The 19,779-nt window shown below is 47.4% G+C and overlaps 2 protein-coding genes across 3 annotated transcripts in view; one reads left to right on the top strand and one right to left on the bottom strand.

Annotated features, from left to right (window-relative positions):
- Positions 1 to 10,439: 10,439 nt before the first annotated feature.
- Positions 10,440 to 12,942, bottom strand: LOC121170497 (sperm acrosome-associated protein 5-like). Its single transcript, XM_041001775.1, has 4 exons — positions 12,752 to 12,942; positions 12,172 to 12,330; positions 10,715 to 10,793; positions 10,440 to 10,626 (listed from the first exon to the last, which is right to left on the bottom strand). Exons 1-4 carry the CDS (start codon positions 12,894 to 12,896, stop codon positions 10,527 to 10,529), a joined length of 483 nt encoding a protein of 160 aa, XP_040857709.1. The 5' UTR covers positions 12,897 to 12,942; the 3' UTR covers positions 10,440 to 10,526.
- A 3,268-nt stretch (positions 12,943 to 16,210) lies between these two features.
- LOC121168831 (zinc finger protein 182) overlaps positions 16,211 to 19,779 on the top strand; it is a 33,845-nt gene continuing 30,276 nt past the window's right edge. For both annotated transcript variants that reach the window (XM_040999232.1, XM_040999242.1), the window contains exons 1-3: positions 16,211 to 16,285; positions 16,520 to 16,704; positions 18,155 to 18,213. In XM_040999232.1, the coding sequence (XP_040855166.1) occupies positions 18,199 to 18,213 (15 nt within the window). In that variant the 5' untranslated portion in view covers positions 16,211 to 16,285; positions 16,520 to 16,704; positions 18,155 to 18,198. The remainder of the gene's footprint in view (positions 16,286 to 16,519; positions 16,705 to 18,154; positions 18,214 to 19,779) is intronic.

The raw sequence follows: 19,779 nt of genomic DNA on the forward strand, positions 1-19,779 counted from the left end.
ATTTCAATGACCTGTCACAGCAGACACCATCTTGCCCAAACTCTTGCCAAAACTCCCCCTTGAGAAATTTGCCTTCCCCAAACCCCACACACCAACTCTGTCTCTTGTCCTCCACCACTCTTTCCCTTTTCCCTCACTTCTGGTCCATTTAGCCCAAGCACTCCTTTTCTACTCACAGCCATCACAAAGAAACAGGCTGCACTGCTGGCAGAGTAGGGATCCTGCCAGCTGCCTTCTATGGAAACCTACCCCCACCATGTCCTGCTTGACATGAGGGGAGGAAACCAGTTACAGCAGGTCTGAGCAAAGATCAATTTCCCCAATATCCCCAATGTATCTATATCCTTATGCCTGGACCTTGTATTCTGTAGCCCAGCTCTGGTCCCAGCACTGGGTATTTATACACACTCACCTGAAGTTGGCGCGGGCCTTGGGAGAAGGTTTGCTGAGATTGTACATAGGTGGGTTCCTGGGGTGCTTTGCCAGGATCCCATATGGCAATTGAGGTTGGGAACAGAGGTGACAACTGTGGTTGCCCATGGTTCAGTTCCCTCCTATCCTGTGCCCACTGCATCTGTGAAGGATGAGCCTGGGGATTCTGGAGTGAGAGATTCCCCCCCTTGCCCTGCCTGCAGTCCCAGGGTCAATAGCAGCCCTGGGTAGAGAGCTGTGTCTCGTGGAGTTAGCTGCCCCCTTCCCCCCCGAGGGGCACAGATAGAGCCGGGCTGGATCCGGGGGCACCATTTCCGTTTTCATAAGGAGACCTTGGCATTGATAGGACTTTACTAGGCCCTTGTCCAAAACCGTAGGGCAAGTTGGGTGTCCCCATGTGTAGGTTAAGTGGCTCTCCCCAGAGAGAATTTCTCTTTCTCTGAGGGCCCAGCAAGCCACCAGCTGCCAGGCCAGCAGGTGCTGCTCAGATGGCCTCTGCCTGGTGGGCGGAGTCTGGAGGTCGCCCACAGCCAAATCCCATGAGTAGGTGTTGGCCCGTGCATTGCTCACAGGCTGCAGGAAGCAAGTCAGGAGGTGTCCTATCTTGGAGGCCACATAATGGCTTCGCTTAGTTTGACTGGACTGACTCAGGCCCCTCAGAAAAGCCAACCTTACAGGTGACTGTGTAGACTGAGCCCACAGACCTGGCAGTGGGGAACATGCTGGTGCAGCATTCAAGTGGGTTTTCCTTGCCTAGGGTGGGCCTCTTGAGCAGTGACAGGTGCAGTTCTGGGAGCGAGCCTTCCACTAGACTGGATAGATATTGTCCTTCTCAGTCCTTACAGCCTTTCAGAGGCACTCTGTGTCTGCCTGCTGCACCAATGCCTCTGTGGGGGCTGCAGGCCGACGCTGGCAGGGGAAGAGCAGGTGCAGAAGGTGAGGCTGAGGCTGTCTCCAAGGAGGGAGCTGGCCTTGAGTGCACCAGCCTGGTAGACTACTGCTACCTTCTGCAGTGTGGAATCCATTTCCTTGTAATAAATCATTGAGACAGGCAGGCAGATTCTCTCTCTCTCTCTCTCTCTCTCTCACACACACACACACACACACACACACGCGGGTCCTTGAGTTTTGGGATCTGTGTGGAATTGATTTCACGTGATTTGGCACACGCCAAAGTCCTTTATGTAGCACGGCAGAGTCTTGGCATGCAAGCCATATGCCCTCCCTATACACCTGACACCGTTTCTGGATTGTGCCCAACACCTGACACAAGGTAAAGGCTCTATCAACAGTTGTCACGCTGTGTTGTGTAGGAAATGGTGACAATAAGTCTGCACATGTTGGGTTCAGATGTAAGTTTCTCTTCTTCATGTATGTGAATGTGTAGGTGGCTGAGTTTGTGGACACAGTGACCGTGGCTGTGGAGGCTGGCTGCACATGTGTGTGTCCATCCCTGTTGGCTATATTTCTCTGCAGGATCTAGTATCTGGCCTCTCTTATCAGACTCACAGTTCCTGCTTCCACAGAGGCCTAGGTGCAGGTGGCTGGATCGGACCAGGAGAGGTAGCCTGGACACTGGGGTCATTGTAAAATGGGCTATGTGGGGCACTGCTGCGGGGGACACTGCTGCGGGGATCACAGGCAGCACCTGGCCATGCGTGGGTCTTTCATGAGTATCTGTGTGGTCCAGGGCAGCTACAGACTCCTCAGTCATCACAGCCACAGCCCCCATTGATGAGGAAGAGGACAGGATTAATTTTGCGAGGAGACCATCCTGGAATCAAAGGCATGGCCTCTGTCCCATCTGTCCTTCTACTTCCTGCCTGATCATCCTGCTGGTGCCCTGCTTTCCCTGAAAAGCCCATTGTCACGGCCCTGTAGTAGGGGACGTCTTTGCCCTGAACTAGATCTCTCCACTGATGGGCTGACCAGGGGCTCAGAGGTTCCCCATCAGCAGGCTGAAGAAGCAGAGTAGCTCACAGCTGCCTATAGTGGGGGAGGTGAAGGCTGTTCTTTCCTTGTACCTTCACCCTGCAGGATGTGGGGTTAGATTGTCTCTGGCAACATTTACTCGGGGTGATGGAAAAACAAGAATAGCAATTCCATGGGCCTGGTGGCGTGGCCTAGTGGCTAAAGTCCTCGCCTTGAACGCGCCTGGATCCCATATGGACGCCGGTTCTAATCCCGGCAGCTTCATTTCCCATCCAGCTCCCTGCTTGTGGCCTGGGAAAGCAATCAAGGATGGCCCAAAGCCTTGGGACCCTGCACCCGCATGGGAGACCCGGAAGAAGTTCCTGGATCTTGGCTTTGGATCGGCACAGCACAGGCTGTTGCGCTCACTTGGGGAGTGAACCATCAGACGGAAGATCTTCCTCTCTGACTCTCCTCTCTGTATATCTGACTTTCCAATAAATAAATAAATCTTTATAAAAAAAAGAATAGCAATTCTTTTTAGTATAGCAGGTGGAGAGGCAGAGCTAAGCGTTGGTACCGATCCTCTGGTCACAGAGGCAAGTTATCAGAAGGGTGGAAAGCAGATATGTGCACACATAAGTATCTGATTTGTTCCTGGTTTGTTTTCCTGTGCAGTGAGGGCATCTACTGATGTAGTACCTGTGGTTTTAGTTAGGGCTCCAGTCTATAGTTCAGGGATGGGTTTAGGTCAGGGAAAACCGGAGATGTTAGGAAAAGAGCTAAGAAGTAGATGAGGGATTTGACCACAGTGTGTTGGTGATCAGTGAGTGTAAGAGTTGGAAGGAGAGTGACTGGATTAAGAGAGGATTGTCTCTTATGTGTAACATTGGTTTGTATGGAAGGGTGCTATGCAAGGTTTGGAGTTAAGTAGGTGATATCATCAGACAGCCTGGTGGGACAGAAGGGCCTAAATGGGATGTGAAGTGTAGACAGTGCGACTGTGAGAGGAACCAGTGTGGAGACTGGTGATATTGCCTGGGAGTGGGGAAACAGGTCAACATAGCACACTGTTACTCAGCTGTTTGGAGAAGTCAGCTAATGACTGCCTGTGAGGGCCAGAAAACTGGACAAGGAGCTCTAGGGTGACACCTCCTTTCACATAAAAAAAAAGGGCTTAGAGGGACTGATGGATAGCAAGGACAAGACTGGCAGGCAGGCCATTTTCTGATAGAGGCCGGGGTCTCACCTGGGTGACAGAGATCTGGGGTTGGTCAGGTATGAGGAAGAAGCTCTTCCAAAAAGGACAATAATCCTGACTTTAGGGAACACAGACCTGGTCAATTAACATCTTACAGCCATGGTTGAGCCCCTCTAATAGGTGTAAAATGTAACCCTACATGAGTGACCCCAGTTTTGACCAGATCGTCTTTGGTGGGCCAGGAACTTAAAGTGTAAGATAGTCTGTGAATCACATGCTTCTAAGGAGGGACTACAAAGAAAGATCATCTGCCTACTGAACACATTGCTGGGTGCTAAAGACAGAAAGGGAAGGTGGAGGAAGGCAATCTAGGGTATCAGGAGGGATAGGTAGCAGCAAACAAAGGTCGGGGCTATCTCAGCAGGTGTCAGGGGGCAGAGGTGGCAGGGACATGATCATCTGGACCAAAAACAGGCTCAGACGTAAGATGCTCTGAGGTTAGAAGGCTGCTCTTCTTCTCCCTCAGGAAGAGAATCTGACAGGTAGTCCAAAATTGGCAGAATGAAGGGTGATTATAGAGAAAGAACAATATGTGACCACATGGAACCAAAGACTGTTCTCCACCATGATTGATGAGGCTATCTAAGGGTTGGAGCATTAGGGGTCAAAGGCCCCATTTTGGGGTGGCTGACTGTCATGACTTGGTTTATATTATGGCCACACCGAACTGCAGAAATGGATGAATGTCTTCGATTTACTTTCTCTTTGTGGCTATGGAGTCTTAAGGTTGTAGTTCTTTTTGACTATGGAGTCATCTAGGGAGTGAGTCCTTAGGAGGTCATGAGGGTGAGTTTCCCGTGAGGAAAGGGGGTCAGATGTGAGTCCTGGAGAGTCACAAAGAGAGGAGGCAGCCAGAGGCAGGCACCTCAAAATGTTGATATCCAAGGACCTTGAGCTGGCACTAGGGTTTTTAGAAACTCAACAAGGTCTAGCTGAACTCAGAAGAACAAACCTTGTTTCCCAGGACTGTGACCAGTGTGGCGCATCTGAGGAATGGCAAGAGGTGGGGCTTCCCACAGACAGGCTGTCTGGAAGCCGCCTTCATGGGTTTTGGCACTAAATGTTAGGTTTAAATATTGGTCCAAAGAAAGCACAGAAAGGACCAACCAAGGGAACAAAAGATTTCCTTTTAGGGAGGACAGCTCTGTGAAGCAGGCTTTCAACTCTCCCAGGCAGCAGGGCAGTGGGAGTTTGGAAGTGTGGGAGGGACTGCTTAAGTAAGACTCCAGCCTACCTGGCCAGTAGGCCTGAGGGAGAGAGGGTGCTGGGGTGGTCAGCTAGGGGTCAGCTTTGAAGCTACTGGCCAGAAAGAGGTGGGTCTGAGAAAGAGGGGGCCAGCTTGTTGAGAAACCAGGTCACAACGAGGTGATACTGGAAGAGAGGAGTTTCACCCCTAGCTACTGACCATGATGATAAGCAGGAACAGAAAGGGCAAAGCTACTCATTTACAATGTATTGTGTTGGGGACCTGCAGTGTTCTTGGCAGAGTGCTTGTAGAAGCTACTGCTGGGGCAGGTTATCTTACCATATTTGGGGTTAACTATTTGCACCTGCAGCCTTATGACCCTCACAGCGTTCTCTCCTCTCCTCTCCTCTCCTCTCCTCTCCTCTCCTCTCCTCTCCTCTCCTCTCCTCTCCTCTCCTCTCCTCTCCCTTCTTCTTTCCTCTCCTCTCCTCTCTTGACCTCCCCTTCTCTCAAAACATTATAGGGACAGAGGCAAAGAGACAGAAAGAATGAGAGCTTCCATCCACTGGTTCACTCCCTAAGTTGCCACAAGAAGTGGGATTTGGCTAGGCCAAATGGGAGCTAAAACTTTTAATTTAGGTCTCCCAAGTGGGTACAGAGGCCCAAGAACTTGGGCCATCCTCTGCTGCTTTTTCAGACATATTAGGAGGGAGCTAGAGCAGCTGGAACTTGAACCAGTGCTCATATGGGATGGCAGTATCACAAGTGGCAACTTAGCCTACCACATTGCAGCATGGAGCCTCTTGATAGGGTTGCTGAAAAGGAAAGGAAAAAGTCTACAAGGTGTAAAATTGCAGAAACCCCGAGAGAGGGAGAGATGTATACATTGGCACTTTCAGATGTTGTTGCATGTGTTGGAAGTCTTGCCAGTCTTGGACCTGACTTCTATGCAAAAGAGCCTACTCTGAGCTCAGGCCTCTGATTGGCCCATGTTTGATGCTTCATTAGCATTTGTCTCTGTGGCTCAAACTTTGTCATTGAGAAACACCTAATAGCCTCTGGCGCAAGCCCTTTGCCGGCAACCCCTTTGGGGTCAGGAGCTTTCTCTTAATAGTGTCCTTTGCTTTGCTCATTCGCCGTTGTGTGCATGCCTCAGACAGAGGACCTGACTAGCAGCTGGGGTACAGCAGCTGTGACCCTGAGAGCTGCAACATTTCCAGTGAGTTTGGGGAATGCACATTCTGCAGCATGTCTTGGGTAGCAGACGGAATCCCAGCCTCCTCAGTATCCTCTGCTCCTTCCTTCCCTGGATTCCTGTGCTGGGTCCTCAGAGACAGAGGGGCGCTGCAGTGGGAGAGAGGTCACAGGATGGTCTCGCCTTCCTGCTCCTCCCCTGCCTTGGTGGCTCGTTCATCTGCGTCTGCTCCTCTAGAGGGCGCCAGGCCTCCCTAGGGTCATCTCCCACCTGGTCTCTGTGGAGCTGTGCTCTGCCTCCTCTCTGGAAAGAGTTTTGGTGAGGAGTAGCTGAAATAGGTGTCTGCCTATGGTTGGGTGCCCCATGGTTGGTTCAATAGGATGTTCTCTCTGCCAGAATCTCAGAAGTAAGAAATGGCTGCTTCCCGGTCTCTGTTGAGCCACTCCCATTAGCACTTCAGCCACCTTATAGTGCAAATCTGGGATTTTGATGTCATCCGGTGGTGCCAGGAGAATACTGCCATGTGTCACAGCAGATCCAGCTTTGGCCCCAAGAGAAGCACAAGCTGGTAGTCATAGCATCCCCTGCAGCTGTGCATAGAGGCCCCATGGCAGCCCAACTGCTGTCCCTGCCCTGTTGTCATCCTTACCTCCTATGCTTGTCTCAGAGTGCCCCCACAATGAGCCCAGACTCATGACTGCTTCCGCTGTAGCTGCTCCTGCAGTCAGGATGGCCTTCCAGAGGCCCGTGTGTCTGTGTGCAGGCGTATTGTCTTCACTGTGTCCAATGTCTGCCTGCTGGTGCTTCAGGGGAAAGGCCAACTCCCTTCCTCGTCTTAGACCCTGTGACTGCACAGATCAGCTTTTTGGGCTTGGGTTCACTCAGATACTGGGTTTCCTGGCTGGCCACGCTAGTGCGGCACAAGGAGGGGAGGATGTCACACATAATACAGCATAGAGCAACCACGGCAGTGCTGAGCAACATCACCTGAAGGCGATGCAGTTTTGAGCCTTACCTTCTGTAGCTATCTGGCAGGAATATGGACATTTGCTATCCTATTGACTGGGCACATTTTTGGCATTTTCACAATCATTTCTAGAATTCGTCTTTGCCACTTGTGCAAACTTTGATCATTTTGGCCCCATGAAGGTAAAACCTATAACCACAAGGTGGCAGCAGCACACTCTTTTATTGTGTGATGCTCTCACGGGTTTGCATGCAGAGGTCTGAACTATCATTTGGCTCATTATGACTTCCAAGGGCCCTGTGTCCAAACACTATCATATTGAATGCTAGGCTTCAACATATGAAGTTGGCTGGTGGGAATGTGCTCAGAATTGAGTCCATAAGAGTCCATAATGCATTTTAAAAATTCTGAAGTAGAAAGAGGACACAGGAGGGGCTACAGTTAGGTGGATAGACAGAGGGAGAACTTTCAGAAAGAAAACTTGAGTGTAAAAAACTGTGTGCCAGGCTGTTCCTTGGAAAGACCACTAGGAACCCATAGGGGCTCACTTCTGAAAAAGTAAACAGATAATAGCAAAGGTCCAAGCCAGTGGAAGTTAGCGCTTCCTGTAGCTGAGGAAAGCATGTGACTTAAAGCCAGAGAATCCCTTTTTGTTTGTTTGTTAAAAATCAAAAAGAGTTGACAACAGCTAACCAACCAGATGATTAACTGTTAACTTAGGATTACCATCTTGCCCCCCCCCCCAAAAACAACCCTCCTCATTTGCCAGGCTAAAACTATATCCAAGTTAGCCAACTTTTTTGTCTTTTGCTCTATCAATAAATCTGCATTTCTTCATTTCTTCCTTTTTGTATCCTTCATTCTTCATCATTATTGGACAAGACCCCGATTGGGTACCCACATCAGAATTCCTGAGTCATTAAGGCATGTCACCATTCTTCTTCATGACTCAAGCCTGATTCTTTTGTTGACCCACCTTTGTAAAATCTCAGGTCCCCTTCTTAAGCAAACCAGTGGGTTTTGCAGTTTTTCAGGGGTGAACCCACATATTCCTCCACAGAATTTGCTCCCAGGTCCAGTTCTCTCATGAGCTGATTAGTGTCATGGCCCCGCGTTACATAGTCCATACCCTCTCCCAACACTCACTGGTGGGTACTGTGGTATAGCCCTGCCAGGTAGGCCTGCAGCCCTAGCTTTTGTGTACACTGATGGACAACGGTCGATACCAACAAGCTTAGCCGAGGTCTCCCACGTGGATGGATATATTGGTTTGGCCCTGAAAGGTCCTCCAGTTTCTCTCCTCCAAACTTCCCAGTCTCAGTCTCCTCATTTACCCACAAGTGCAGCAGCCCTGTTGGTGGAAGTCCCCCCAGAAGTCATTTCTCACCTGTACCATTCTTCCTCAGTGGTCCTCCCTCCCACATGCAATCTCCCCTTAGCAATCCACAGCCTCCTTGCCTGTGAGTGCGCATGTTGCCAAGCCCGGTCTTCTGGCAGAGTGTGGTACTGGTCTGGGGCCCTGCCTGCCTGCCCAGGTCCCATGCACACTCTCATGTGGGTCCCTAGACTCTGTCAGCATGCTGGCACCTGCCTCTCACCTATCTTTATATATACAAATATACAAATATCTTTTTATATATAAATATATATAATATATATAAATTAAATATATAAATATAAATAAATAATATATATATATATGCTGGCACACTGGTATAGTTAAAGCAAATTGGCCATTAACCAGGCCCAAGATGCCCATCAGCTATTACCTGTTTTTCTCCCAGCACTCTAACACTTGCCTAGGTATAAGGCAACCTAGACATTTGCCTACAGCTAGGGAACAATTCATGTTTTGCTTGTTTTTGCAGATATATTTTCTTTTTATTTGAAAAACAGAGTTGCAGAGTGAAGGAAAGAGAGAGCAACAGCATGAGCCTCCACTTGCTAGTTCACTTCCCAATGGCTGCAACAGCCGAAATGAGCTGATCCAAAGCCAGGAGCCAGGAGCGTCTTCCAGGTTTCCTACATGGATGCAGGGGCCCAAGGACCTGAACCATCCTACATTGCTTTCCCAGGCTACAAGCAGACAGCTGGGTTGGAATTAGAGCAACCAAAACACAAACCAGAGCCCATATTGGATGCTAATACCAAAGGTGGATGATTAGTGTATTATACCATGGTACCAGCCCCTTCATATATATATATATATATATATATATATATAAAGATTGATTGATTTCTATTGGAAATTCAGATATACAGAGAGGAGGAGAGACAGAGAGAAGATCTTCTGTCTGCTGAGTGACTTTCCAAGTGACCATGACAGCCAAAGCTGAGCTGATCCGAAGCCAGGAACCAGGAGCTTCTACTGGGTCTTCCACACGCAAGTGCAGGGTCCCAAAGCTTTGGGCCGTCCTCGACTGCTTTCCCAGGCCACAAGCAGGGAGCTGGGTGGGAAGTGGAGCTGTCAGGACATGAATCAGTGAGCATATGGGATCCCAGCACATGCAAGGCGAGGACTTATCTGTTTTACAAGTGTTAATTTATTTAATCCCACTGAGAAGTTTGCATCATTATAGCCCTTATTCTATGGTTGAGGAAACTACGAAACAAGAGCAGTTAAGTGTGTGAAGGGAACATAGCTAGTAAGTAATGGGGGTGGTATCTGAACCAAGGTGAATCTATTCTCTCTTTTTTAAAAAATTTTTTTGAAAGTCAGATTTAGCGCCTGGCGTGGTGGCGCAGTGGTTAAGGTCCTCGCCTTGCACACCCGGGATCCCATATGGGCGCCGGCTCTATCCCGGCAGCCCCGCTTCCCTTCCAGCTCCCTGCCTGTGGCCCAGCAAAGCAGTCAAGGACAGCCCAAAGCCTTGGGACCCTGCACCTGTGTGGGAGACCCGGAAGAGGCTCCTGGCTTGGGATTGGCATAGCATCAGCTGTTGCGCTCACTTGGGGAGTGAATCCTTGGACGGAAGATCTTCCTCTCTGTCTCTCCTCTCTGTATACTCGCCTTTCCAATAAAAAATAATAAAAATAAATCTTTAAGAAAGTCAGATTTACACAGAGAAGGAGAGACAAAGATCTTCCATCAGCTGGTTCACTCCCCAAGTGGCTGCAATGACCAGAGCTAAGCTGATCCGAAGCCAGGAGCCAGGAGTTTCTTCTGGGTCTCACATGCAGGTGCAGGATTCCAAGGCTTTGGGCCGTCCTCAACCACCTACCCAGGCCTCAAGCAGGGAGCTGAAGGGAAGTGGATCACCCAGGATTCGGACCAGTACCCTTATTGGATCCCAGGCACATGCAAGGCAATGACTTCAGCCACTAGGCTACTGCACTGGGCCTGAATCTATACTCTTAATCATTATACTCTGCTCCTCTTCTCCCCTTGAAATGACAGTACATCTTTTGATTAAAGCTTTGAATATGTGGAGGAAGTGATTGGGGTATCTCTAGGCTTCAGAAATGAAAATGATGCATCAGACCAATTTTAAGTTTGTTTTTCTATGCCATCCTTTATTATTTCACAAAAGAAAAAGAAAAAGGAAAGGAATATCTATATTCCTGGTAGTTGGAGTCATGGATGGATTCTTCTTTGGTCAGTTTTCACATGCACACTACACCCCTTGATCCATTCAGATAAATCATGGCCAGCGCAGTGATGGTTCCAAGAATCCCTGGGAAGGAAGAGAAGAAAGATGATGTTAACAGGTTAGTAAGATTCTCCCTGGATGTCTAATGTCCAGGCCATTCCTGGGAACTTACCAGGCACGCATACCGTTCTGTGTGGACACAACCCGCTTGGCACACAAGATGTCATCTAGAATGTGGCGATTGAGCAGATCTAAAGGGAAGAGAGGGACATGGTGATCTGGTGCATTAGGGGCAGGATGAGAGTGTAGGGAGGACCCAAGTGTTCTAGATTTCTGGAGGGCCTGGATAATCTCAACCATACTTTGGCCAATCGTGAGTAGCCTTGACTGTTGTATCAGCTGATAATGAATTACCCCAAGTACTATGTTGGCTAATTCTATGCAAACATAACTCATGCCGGCTGGCCCTGTTTGATTTTGACTGAATTACCCCAACCACCATATTGGTTGATCCTGGACCTTGTCAAGCTCTACACTGCCCAGCTTTGGATTACTTCAGTTGTCATTATGTCTGGTTGTAAATGATCTCAACTCTAATGCTGGTTAATCTGACATCATCTACCATGATGCCTGATTGGAAAGATACTCAACTATTATGTTAATTCACTCTTGATGACCTGAAATACAAATGTTGTCAGGTCTTGGATAACCTTAGTCTTGATGTAGGCCACTATTGTTCAAACTTAACCACCAACAACCATTGGTGACTTTAATTACCATTTTGCTATTTACTAAGGGTTTTAACCAGTTTGATGACCAATCCTGGACAATCTCAACTTCCATGTAGATTGACCCAGGACCTCAACTTTCATTTTAGCTAATCCTGGACTATTTCATTTCTATGTTGAAAATTAACCACCCTAACTAGCTAATCAGTATAGCTACTCTTGAAAAGAAACTCATTAATCATGCAATCCTATCTTAGAGAATGTCAGTCCCTGTGGTGGCCAGTACTGGATGACCTCGGCCTCCATTTTGTCCAATCCTGAGTGAACTCTTGCATCATGTTCTCAGGATTTGGGCAACATCCACGTCTATTTGGGCTGGCCCCAAATAATCTCAATTTCCATTTTGGCCTGTCTTAGACAAACTTCTCTACCATTTTGGACATTCCTGAGCAACTTAAACTGGCATTGTTTTGTCTTCAAACAGCACCACACTCTTGCCTGGAAGGTTCTATCATTTCTGCAAGGAGATGCTTTACTTCTATTCCTATAGTCAGAATTCTACCTTTCTTAGAACTTGGACAAACTCAACTCCGAATCAGGACAGTCCCTGATACTGCACACGCAGCTAAGTTTCCTGTTTCCTGAGTCTCAGATAACTGTAGCTTCCATTCTGTTTCAGGTCTGGAGGTCTGAGCTTTCCTGACTCTGACTTGCACAACATTCTAGTGTAGTCTGGGTAAAGATGTAGGGTGGTATCTCTAATAGTCCAAACAATTTTCATCTTTTCTCTATCACTTTTTTTTCTGCTGTGGCAGGAAATGCTGACTTAAACTATCTTGGTCTCTATATTTGGGAGGGGGGGGGACAGGCAAAATTTCGTTGTGTCCTAGTGCTGTATTACCACGACAGTCCATGTGGCAGAGATTCTCAGTGGGTGTGACCCCGTTGTTACACCACCAGGCAGAATTCAGTTGGAAAATGCCATATTCGCTGCTGCCATCAGGATTGTGATCCACGAAAGAGGTGTCATATCCGCTCTCATAGTGTGCCATGCACAGCCCTGGGGGAAGAAAAGGAGAGACAGGAGTTAGACTTAGGGTCTTAGGAATAGGAAATGGATGATGGGTCCTAGGATGATTGTCATCTCAGCTGTAAGGGTGATGATTTTGACTTTGTGATGACATGTTGGTGATTCTGGTGAGGTATTAGGCATAGGGATGGTGATGGTGTTCATTGTAGTATTATCAGTATTGATATAGATGATAGTGATGGTGTTGTTGATGGAGATGGAGGTAATGATTGTGAAGGCAAGGATGGTGATAATGAAATTATTTAAGACATTCATCATAGGAAATTGCCTGAGAGGATCATTCCCTGACCCGGAGAAGTAAAAAATGACAAGGTGAGGGGGTTGGGGCTACGCCTGGGGATAGTGGACTAGCTTGGGGTATGGATGAGGACTTGGATAAGTGGAATCTCACAGTCTCCAATGCCGTAGCCTCTGTAGCCATTGAGGCCTGCCTTCTGCAACTTCATTGCCAGCTCGCAGCGTTCATAGATCTTGGCATCCGCAGTAGAAATCATCACTGTGGCCAAAATGAACACCACAAAGCCCCAGGCCTGCATGGTGCTCTCCAGAGCCGTCTCCGCTGTCTCCTTGGCCAGAGTCACCCTACAATGTTCAGAGCTAGGGCATTCTAGAACTCTGGGCCCTATGAAGGATGGATTCTGGAACACAGAAGAGGTCTGGGCACCTGACTGCTTTCTAGTGCCAGCTCTTTTAGAGACAAACAGACACATACCAGGAAATGAAAAGATATTGACATATGCACATAGATGGAAGGAGACAAAGTTAGGGAGAAACCCTTAAATGTCAAAGAGATGCAGGGAGATGGGCTGGGGACAGAAAAAGGACAAATAGCTGTCAGGTCTTAGGCCTAACACAGAGCCTATGTTACCTGATTTTTTTTTTAAAAGATTCCTCTATTTTTTCCAAGTAACTGATTTTATTAGATTTTCAGAGGGTTATACAATATGCATGTTTCCCAAGGACTCCAGATGGTTCTAGGTTGTGATTGCAAGCAGAATGTAAGAAAGTAATTTTAACATACATGACAAAAAATTAAATTGTAAGTCATGTATTTGAATGATTTCCTTATATTAAAAGATACCTAAATATAGTATAGTTTTTAAAGGAAATCACATATAGGTAAAAAAAATCATATGCAGTTCAAAAAGGTAAGTATGCTACGTTAAAAGCTATACAACAAGGAGAAACATGTACAGCAAATCCAAGTACAAATGAGGATATTTCTATCAACTGCCAGGTTTTATCGAGATCTAAAAGCACCAATCTTTTTGTCCTCTTCTTGTTCATGATTCTGTATCCACACTCCCTGCATCTGATTGGCTCCCTGGATTTTATCTCATTTTCCGTTTGACATTCTCCACAAATATAAATCATTGGCTGCTGCTTGGGGGGTTGAACGTCCTTCTCGGTGTCCATCGTCCCTCACACAGGACTCACCGTGTCGCGAGGTCATGCTCCCCTTCCCAGATTCAGCTACTTTTGTTTGGAAGGCAGAGTTATAGAGAGGAGAAGCACAGAGAGATCTTCCATCTGCTGTTTCACTTCCCAGATGGCCATAGCAGCTGAAACTGAGCCAATCTGAAACCAGGAGCCAAGAAACTCTTCCAGGTGTCCCACATGAATGTAGGGACCCAAGGACTTCGGCCATCTTCCACTGGTTTCCCAGGCCATAAGCAGGGAACTGGGTTGAAAGTGGAGCAAGCAGGACTTGAATCAGCGCCCATATGGAGTGTCAGCACCTCAGGCAGAAGCTTAGATTGTTATGCCATGCCATTCCCCCACCCACTCCACTCCGAAAATCATTGCTAGTATTCTGCTTGGTTGTATCTGCTCCCACTATGTCCCTTGTTAGTTCCATTCCTCCTTTAGACTGAGCGCTAAGTGCTTTTCACTACCTGGTGCCTACTAACACCTCTGATCGCTCACGTTTTGTGGATGATGACCGCTATGGCTTTTTGCTTGACGTCTCAGTTCTTCATTTATTTAATTTCTCGGTTTGTTTGTATTCCTCTCACAGAATACTTGCAACCGACAAATTTAGAAAGAATACAGTGTATTTTCCCATGGTTCAAGGAGCTGGGAAGTCCAAGATCAAGTTATCTAGCCTCCACTGGGGACTTTCTTCTGCATCACCACATGACAGAAGGTAGAAGGGCAAGAGTGAGCCCATTCTATCAAGCCCTTCTTTCCTGTGGCAGCATTAATCCCTTTCCATGAGGATGGGATCCTCCTGCTTTAAGAAGCCTGCAACAAGGGCTCTGGATCCCGAAATTTGTTGCACTGGGGGCTAAGTTTGCAATCCCCTGCGGCTTCACAGGGGGAAAGCTAGCCTCACGTGGCTTGTGCATGTGCTTTGTGGGTTCTGGCATAGTGTCTGCATCACTGGCTCAAAATCATTTCCAAAGCTGATAATCACTGCTCTCTGCTTTCACCAACCCTAAAGGATTCCCCTTTCTGCATAGGTAGGGGTATATGTGTGTGCAAAGAGGCTGGGGAAAATCAAGGTCTATTTTCACGTCCTAATTCGTTGAGAGAGCACATAGTTTTCAGTGAGGATCAGGAGGTGCTGATCCTTTGGAAAGCAAAGGATTTGAGTCCCTCCCCTGCTTGCTTGCTTTCTTTGTCTTGCCTTCTGGGAGGTCCCATTCTTTGGTTAGTTTTAATGATTCTAGAATGAGACTGCTCAGATACTTTCTGGAAATGATGTTTGACGTTGAATACACAAGAGTATTGTGTGGAAATTATGGATCAAACCTTGAGAACCTGTGTGTGACTTTTGGCAAATTATTGACTTCTCTGGAACTCAGTTTCCTTATCTGAGATGTGAGGATCATAGCACTGATGTGGTGACGGTTGAAGCAAGGCATGTCATGTGTTTCACACGGTGCCGGGCACACAAATTGTGCCTGTTTACAGGAGCCTCCTCCCTGGTCTCCCCCTCCCCCCACCTTGTCCTATGTAGCCTGTTTTCCGTAAAGCACCTTACAAATCATCTCTTCAGATTTTCTTTTCCCTCATTATTAAAATTTCAAAAAAAAAAAAAAGACTTGCAATGTTAATCGCCACCATTGCAATCAACAGTTACATAGCACCCGCTATGTGCTAGGCATAGTTCTAAATCCTTTACACTAATCAAATCGCTTGTTATGACAACTCTAGTGAGGTGTGGGCACTGTCATCCTTCTTTTATAGAGGAGGAAACTTGGCACAGACAAGGTGGGAAGTGCCCTGTATCACACAGCTGATACGGAGGTTGGGGTTTGAATTCAAGCTGCCTCCCTCATGCTTGTTTGGGTTTATTTTCTGATTTGCTATATTCCTAATATCCAGGATACTGTCTGGCATACAGGAAATATTTACATAACCTTTGTAGAAGTCATACTTTAGCGGGGGCAAGATAGATACTTAATAAGTCAAATATGTGCGCTTTAATGTTAACATATAACGCTAGATTGCCTCATATTAGGCTGCTAAAAATATGATCCTTGTTATAGCCTCCTATTATGATGGCCAGAATGAAATAGAGTTTCTTCCTTGCCAGAGGTTTCAGGGCACCTGGCTGTGTTGTAGAAGTGGAAGCCTTAGGAACGCCGGCCTCTAGAGAACGAAGTGAACATCTGTTCTGCACTGCTGCCCTCTAGCGGTAGAAATAAAATGGTCGCGACTATTTCGGCTCCGAACAGTGACGTCACCGTCACGGACATCTTTTGTCTGCGCCTGCGCCACGGCCCCTTCACCTTTGTGGCCCTAGGTTGACTCTTGGCGTAGGCGGCCTCAAAGGCGCTTCTGAGCGTGCGCAGAACCGGTGGCCGCCGCGCTTTAATGGGCGGTGCTAGCGTCTCTAGGACCGGAAGTGCTTGCCTGAGCCAGTTCTAACGGTCTTTTTCAGCAGCGGGCGAAAACCTGTTGTCAAGAAAGAGTGGAGGTTGAGGGGGCAAGTCCTGGGTTTTGTGGGCTTGAATGACGGGGAGTTTGCGGGGGTGGGAGGTTGGGTGGACGAGGCTTGTTTGAAAGTCTTTGCTGGGGGGGGGAGAAGGTTGAGTAATGGGGGACCGAGAGGTCCCTAAATGAGGGTCTCCGGCAGTTGCTGGAAAAAGTTATGGGGCAGATGAGGATTGGGTAAGACTCTTTAAACTTTGACGTTCACACGTTTTTCCAGCACCGTGACCAACACAACAAGTTCACGGGCACCCCACAGGCCCCTCTTTAAATGAGCCGCGCCTTGCCCGGCCCCCCGCCCGTTCCCGAAGTCCTGAGTTCACAGTGTCGTGCAAATGTTCCCGGTGGACTTTATCTACTCCTGAAGGCATCTTTCCGGCTCCCGAACCAGACGGTCCCGGTGAGGTGAGAAGGAAGAAGAAACACCTGAGCAGGCGCACCTGTCTCCAGGCCTCGCCCAGACCTTGGAGCCTGGGAAGGGTGGGAAGGCGCCTTCTGGACGGGCTGCTGTGGTGCACGGGGCGGGGGAAGGGCTGTAAAACGTCATGAAAATGATGTTTTTAATGGTCCATGTTTAATTATAGATTAATTAGAAAATCGCAAGGGAAATTGACCTACTCTTCCCCCTGCACATTTTTAGACATTTTTAGTGTGCATAGAACTACGTCTTTTAAAACGTTTAGCACATTGGTTTTTGTTTGTTTGTTTTTTCAAGATTTATTTTTATTTGAAAGGCTGAGTTTGAGCACAGATCTTCCATCCACTGGTTCACTGCCCAAGTGGCCTCCACTGCCAGAGCTGGGCAACCCAAGAGCTTCATTGCTGTCTCCTCTGTGGGAACAGGGACCCAAGCACTTGGTCTATCTTCTGTTGTTTTTCCAGGCACATTATTAGAGAGCTGGATCAGAAGTTTAGCACCTGGGACTCAAACTGGTGCCCGTATGAGATGCCAGCATTGAAGGTGGTGGTTTTACCCACAATGCCATAGTGCCAGCCCTAGAGTTTGAGTTTCCATGGCTTGCTTTAGGGGTAAAAGCAGATCATGGGAGATAGTAGCATTGCAGGTGCCAGCCCCCCAGCACATTGTTGTTGTTGTTGTTGTTTTAATCATAAAGTGCATGAATACTAAGTGCGTGGTTCCACCTTGCCTCTTTAGGAGTCGTGTGGCGTTTTCTCCCTTACATTTCTTTATGAGTCTTTTCTTGTGGGTCATTTGGGACTGTTTATGTTTTGTGGCATTAAAATCAAGGCTGAGATAAAAGCATCTACAGGGAAAGTATAGAGCATGAGAAGTGATTTTCTTAAGTGAGGTTACAAGAAACACACTTTCTGTGTCAGTACTAGTTACATAGCATGCATATCCTTGTGTTTTCTTTCTCTTTTTTGAGATTTATTTATTTTTATTTGAAAGATTTTAGAAAGATCTTCCATCCACTAGTTCACTTACTCCCCAAGTGGCTACAACAGCCAGAGTGAGCCAATCTGAAACCAGGAACCAGTAACTTCTTTCGGGTCTCCCACATGGATGTAGGGTCCCGAGACTTTGGGCCGTCCTCCACTGCTTTCCCAGGCCACGGGCAGGGAGCTGGACACAAACTGGCACCCATGTGGGATGCCGACATTTATAGAAGGTTTTTCCTGTTTGAGCCATTGTACTACCCCCATCACTGTGTATTCAGTATTAACGTAAGGAAAGCAGTCATGGCTACTCGGGCTGTTGGGAAGATTGCAGGTTGCCCAGACTTCCCACAGGGCAGCTTTATGGTCAGCTCATGTGAGGGATTTCCAGGCAGGGACTTCTCGGCACTGAGGGCCTGTTGGGGCCCACTGATATCTTCTTGTCCACTTGTTTCAGCTTAGCCTTCGCATACCCTTGGCTTTTCCAAAGAAGAGCAGGAAATGGCCAAACCCCAGGTAAGTGTGTGTTGCCTGTCTGTGACGGTGGATGTAATGAGATACATCACTATGTAAAAGAAAAAAATCATTCGCAAAGTAGGCTTAGGGTCAGGGTAAATGAGATGGTGGAACAAGACTAATTTAGAATATGGATGCCTGGAGGAGGTTGGGTGTAGCAGGGCTTTGGAGCTGCAGTTGGCTAAACCTATGACAGGATGTAAATGCTGTGAGTTGAATGTGCGTTTGATACGCCAAAGCTGCACACTCTAGCACAGCAGCACAACATACAGTAGAGGGCTGGTGGTCTGCCTTGCAGCCCACTTCCCGTGCCCAGCACCGCCAGAGAGGATCCTAATGTTGGGGTCCCAGAAAAAGACTCATATTCAAAAGCGAAGGTATGAATGTGTGTGCCTTCTGCATGATGATAAAGGTGACAGATTTTAAGTTGCACTATTGTTAAGTCAGGCATGATCTTATTAATATTCATCTGCTGGCTCCTCTGTGAATCCCTGGCAGTTGAGGGGAGGTCAAGGTTTTCTGGAATTGCATACGTGCTGGCTCTTCATGTGGGTGATGCAATTGTTTTTTCAACTTCAGCCTTGTGATAAAAGCAGTTCCTGTTTTCCCACAGATAACATTTTGCAACATTCCTCAGGGAGCTGCGGACATCAGGTCAAAATGTAATTACAGAACAAAATCTCTTAGGGAATCTTGTTGCGTTTCAATTGATTGCCTCAGTTCAACTTTCAGTTTTCAACTGATTTTCTCAGTTAGACTTTTCAATTCTCTTTTGGCCAAGAGACAAAGTTGCACAGACACCTATAGCTCTCCATCTTTTTCCTTTTCCTTAAAAAGGTTGTATTATTAGTTTGCATACAGTAAAAGTGATTTGCTGTTGTGCCTGTTGATATGTGTTGACACAGGTAGACAATGTAACTAATCTAAAGGATAGTTTTATCATCGTAAAAACAAGTTCATGGTACCCTGTTTTTAAGTTTTATGTTTACTTGAAACTCAGAATTACAGAGAGAGGGAGAGAAAGATCTTCCATCTGCTGGTTCACTCCCCAAATAGTTACAGAGGCCAGCATTGACCTGGTCTAAAGGCAGAAGTCAGGAGCTTTTTCTGGGTCTCCCACTTGGGTGCAGGGTCCCAAGGCCTTGGGCCATCCTCAGCTACTTTTCAAGGCCACAAGGATTGAGCTGGATCAGAAGTGGAGCAGCTGAGGCACGAACCTATGCCCACATGCAGTGCTTGCTCCACAGGAACATTGGCTTGCTACCACTGGTCCTATGGTAGCCTTTGGTAGTTGCGTCCTCCTTCACCTGTAGCCTCAGGCAACCACACATCTGTTCCTGGTTAAGAATGTCATGTAATTGGGGTTTCTTCTAGAATGAAGACTTCCTCTTGGCATGATTCACTTACAGGCAGCTGTAAGAATAACACACAGATTCTGCGTGACCTTTCCCCAGTTTCCACCAATGACAATATCTTGCATAACTGAAAACAGTGTTGCCATCAGGACATTGACATTGATAAGGCCAAGTGCAGACTAGTTGCATCACCTCACCAATACTGCAGGTT

This window comes from Ochotona curzoniae, unplaced genomic scaffold (genome assembly GCF_017591425.1).
Source record: "Ochotona curzoniae isolate NIBS_2020 unplaced genomic scaffold, NIBS_Ocur_1.0 contig_1274, whole genome shotgun sequence".
Classification (NCBI taxonomy): Eukaryota; Metazoa; Chordata; class Mammalia; order Lagomorpha; family Ochotonidae; genus Ochotona; species Ochotona curzoniae.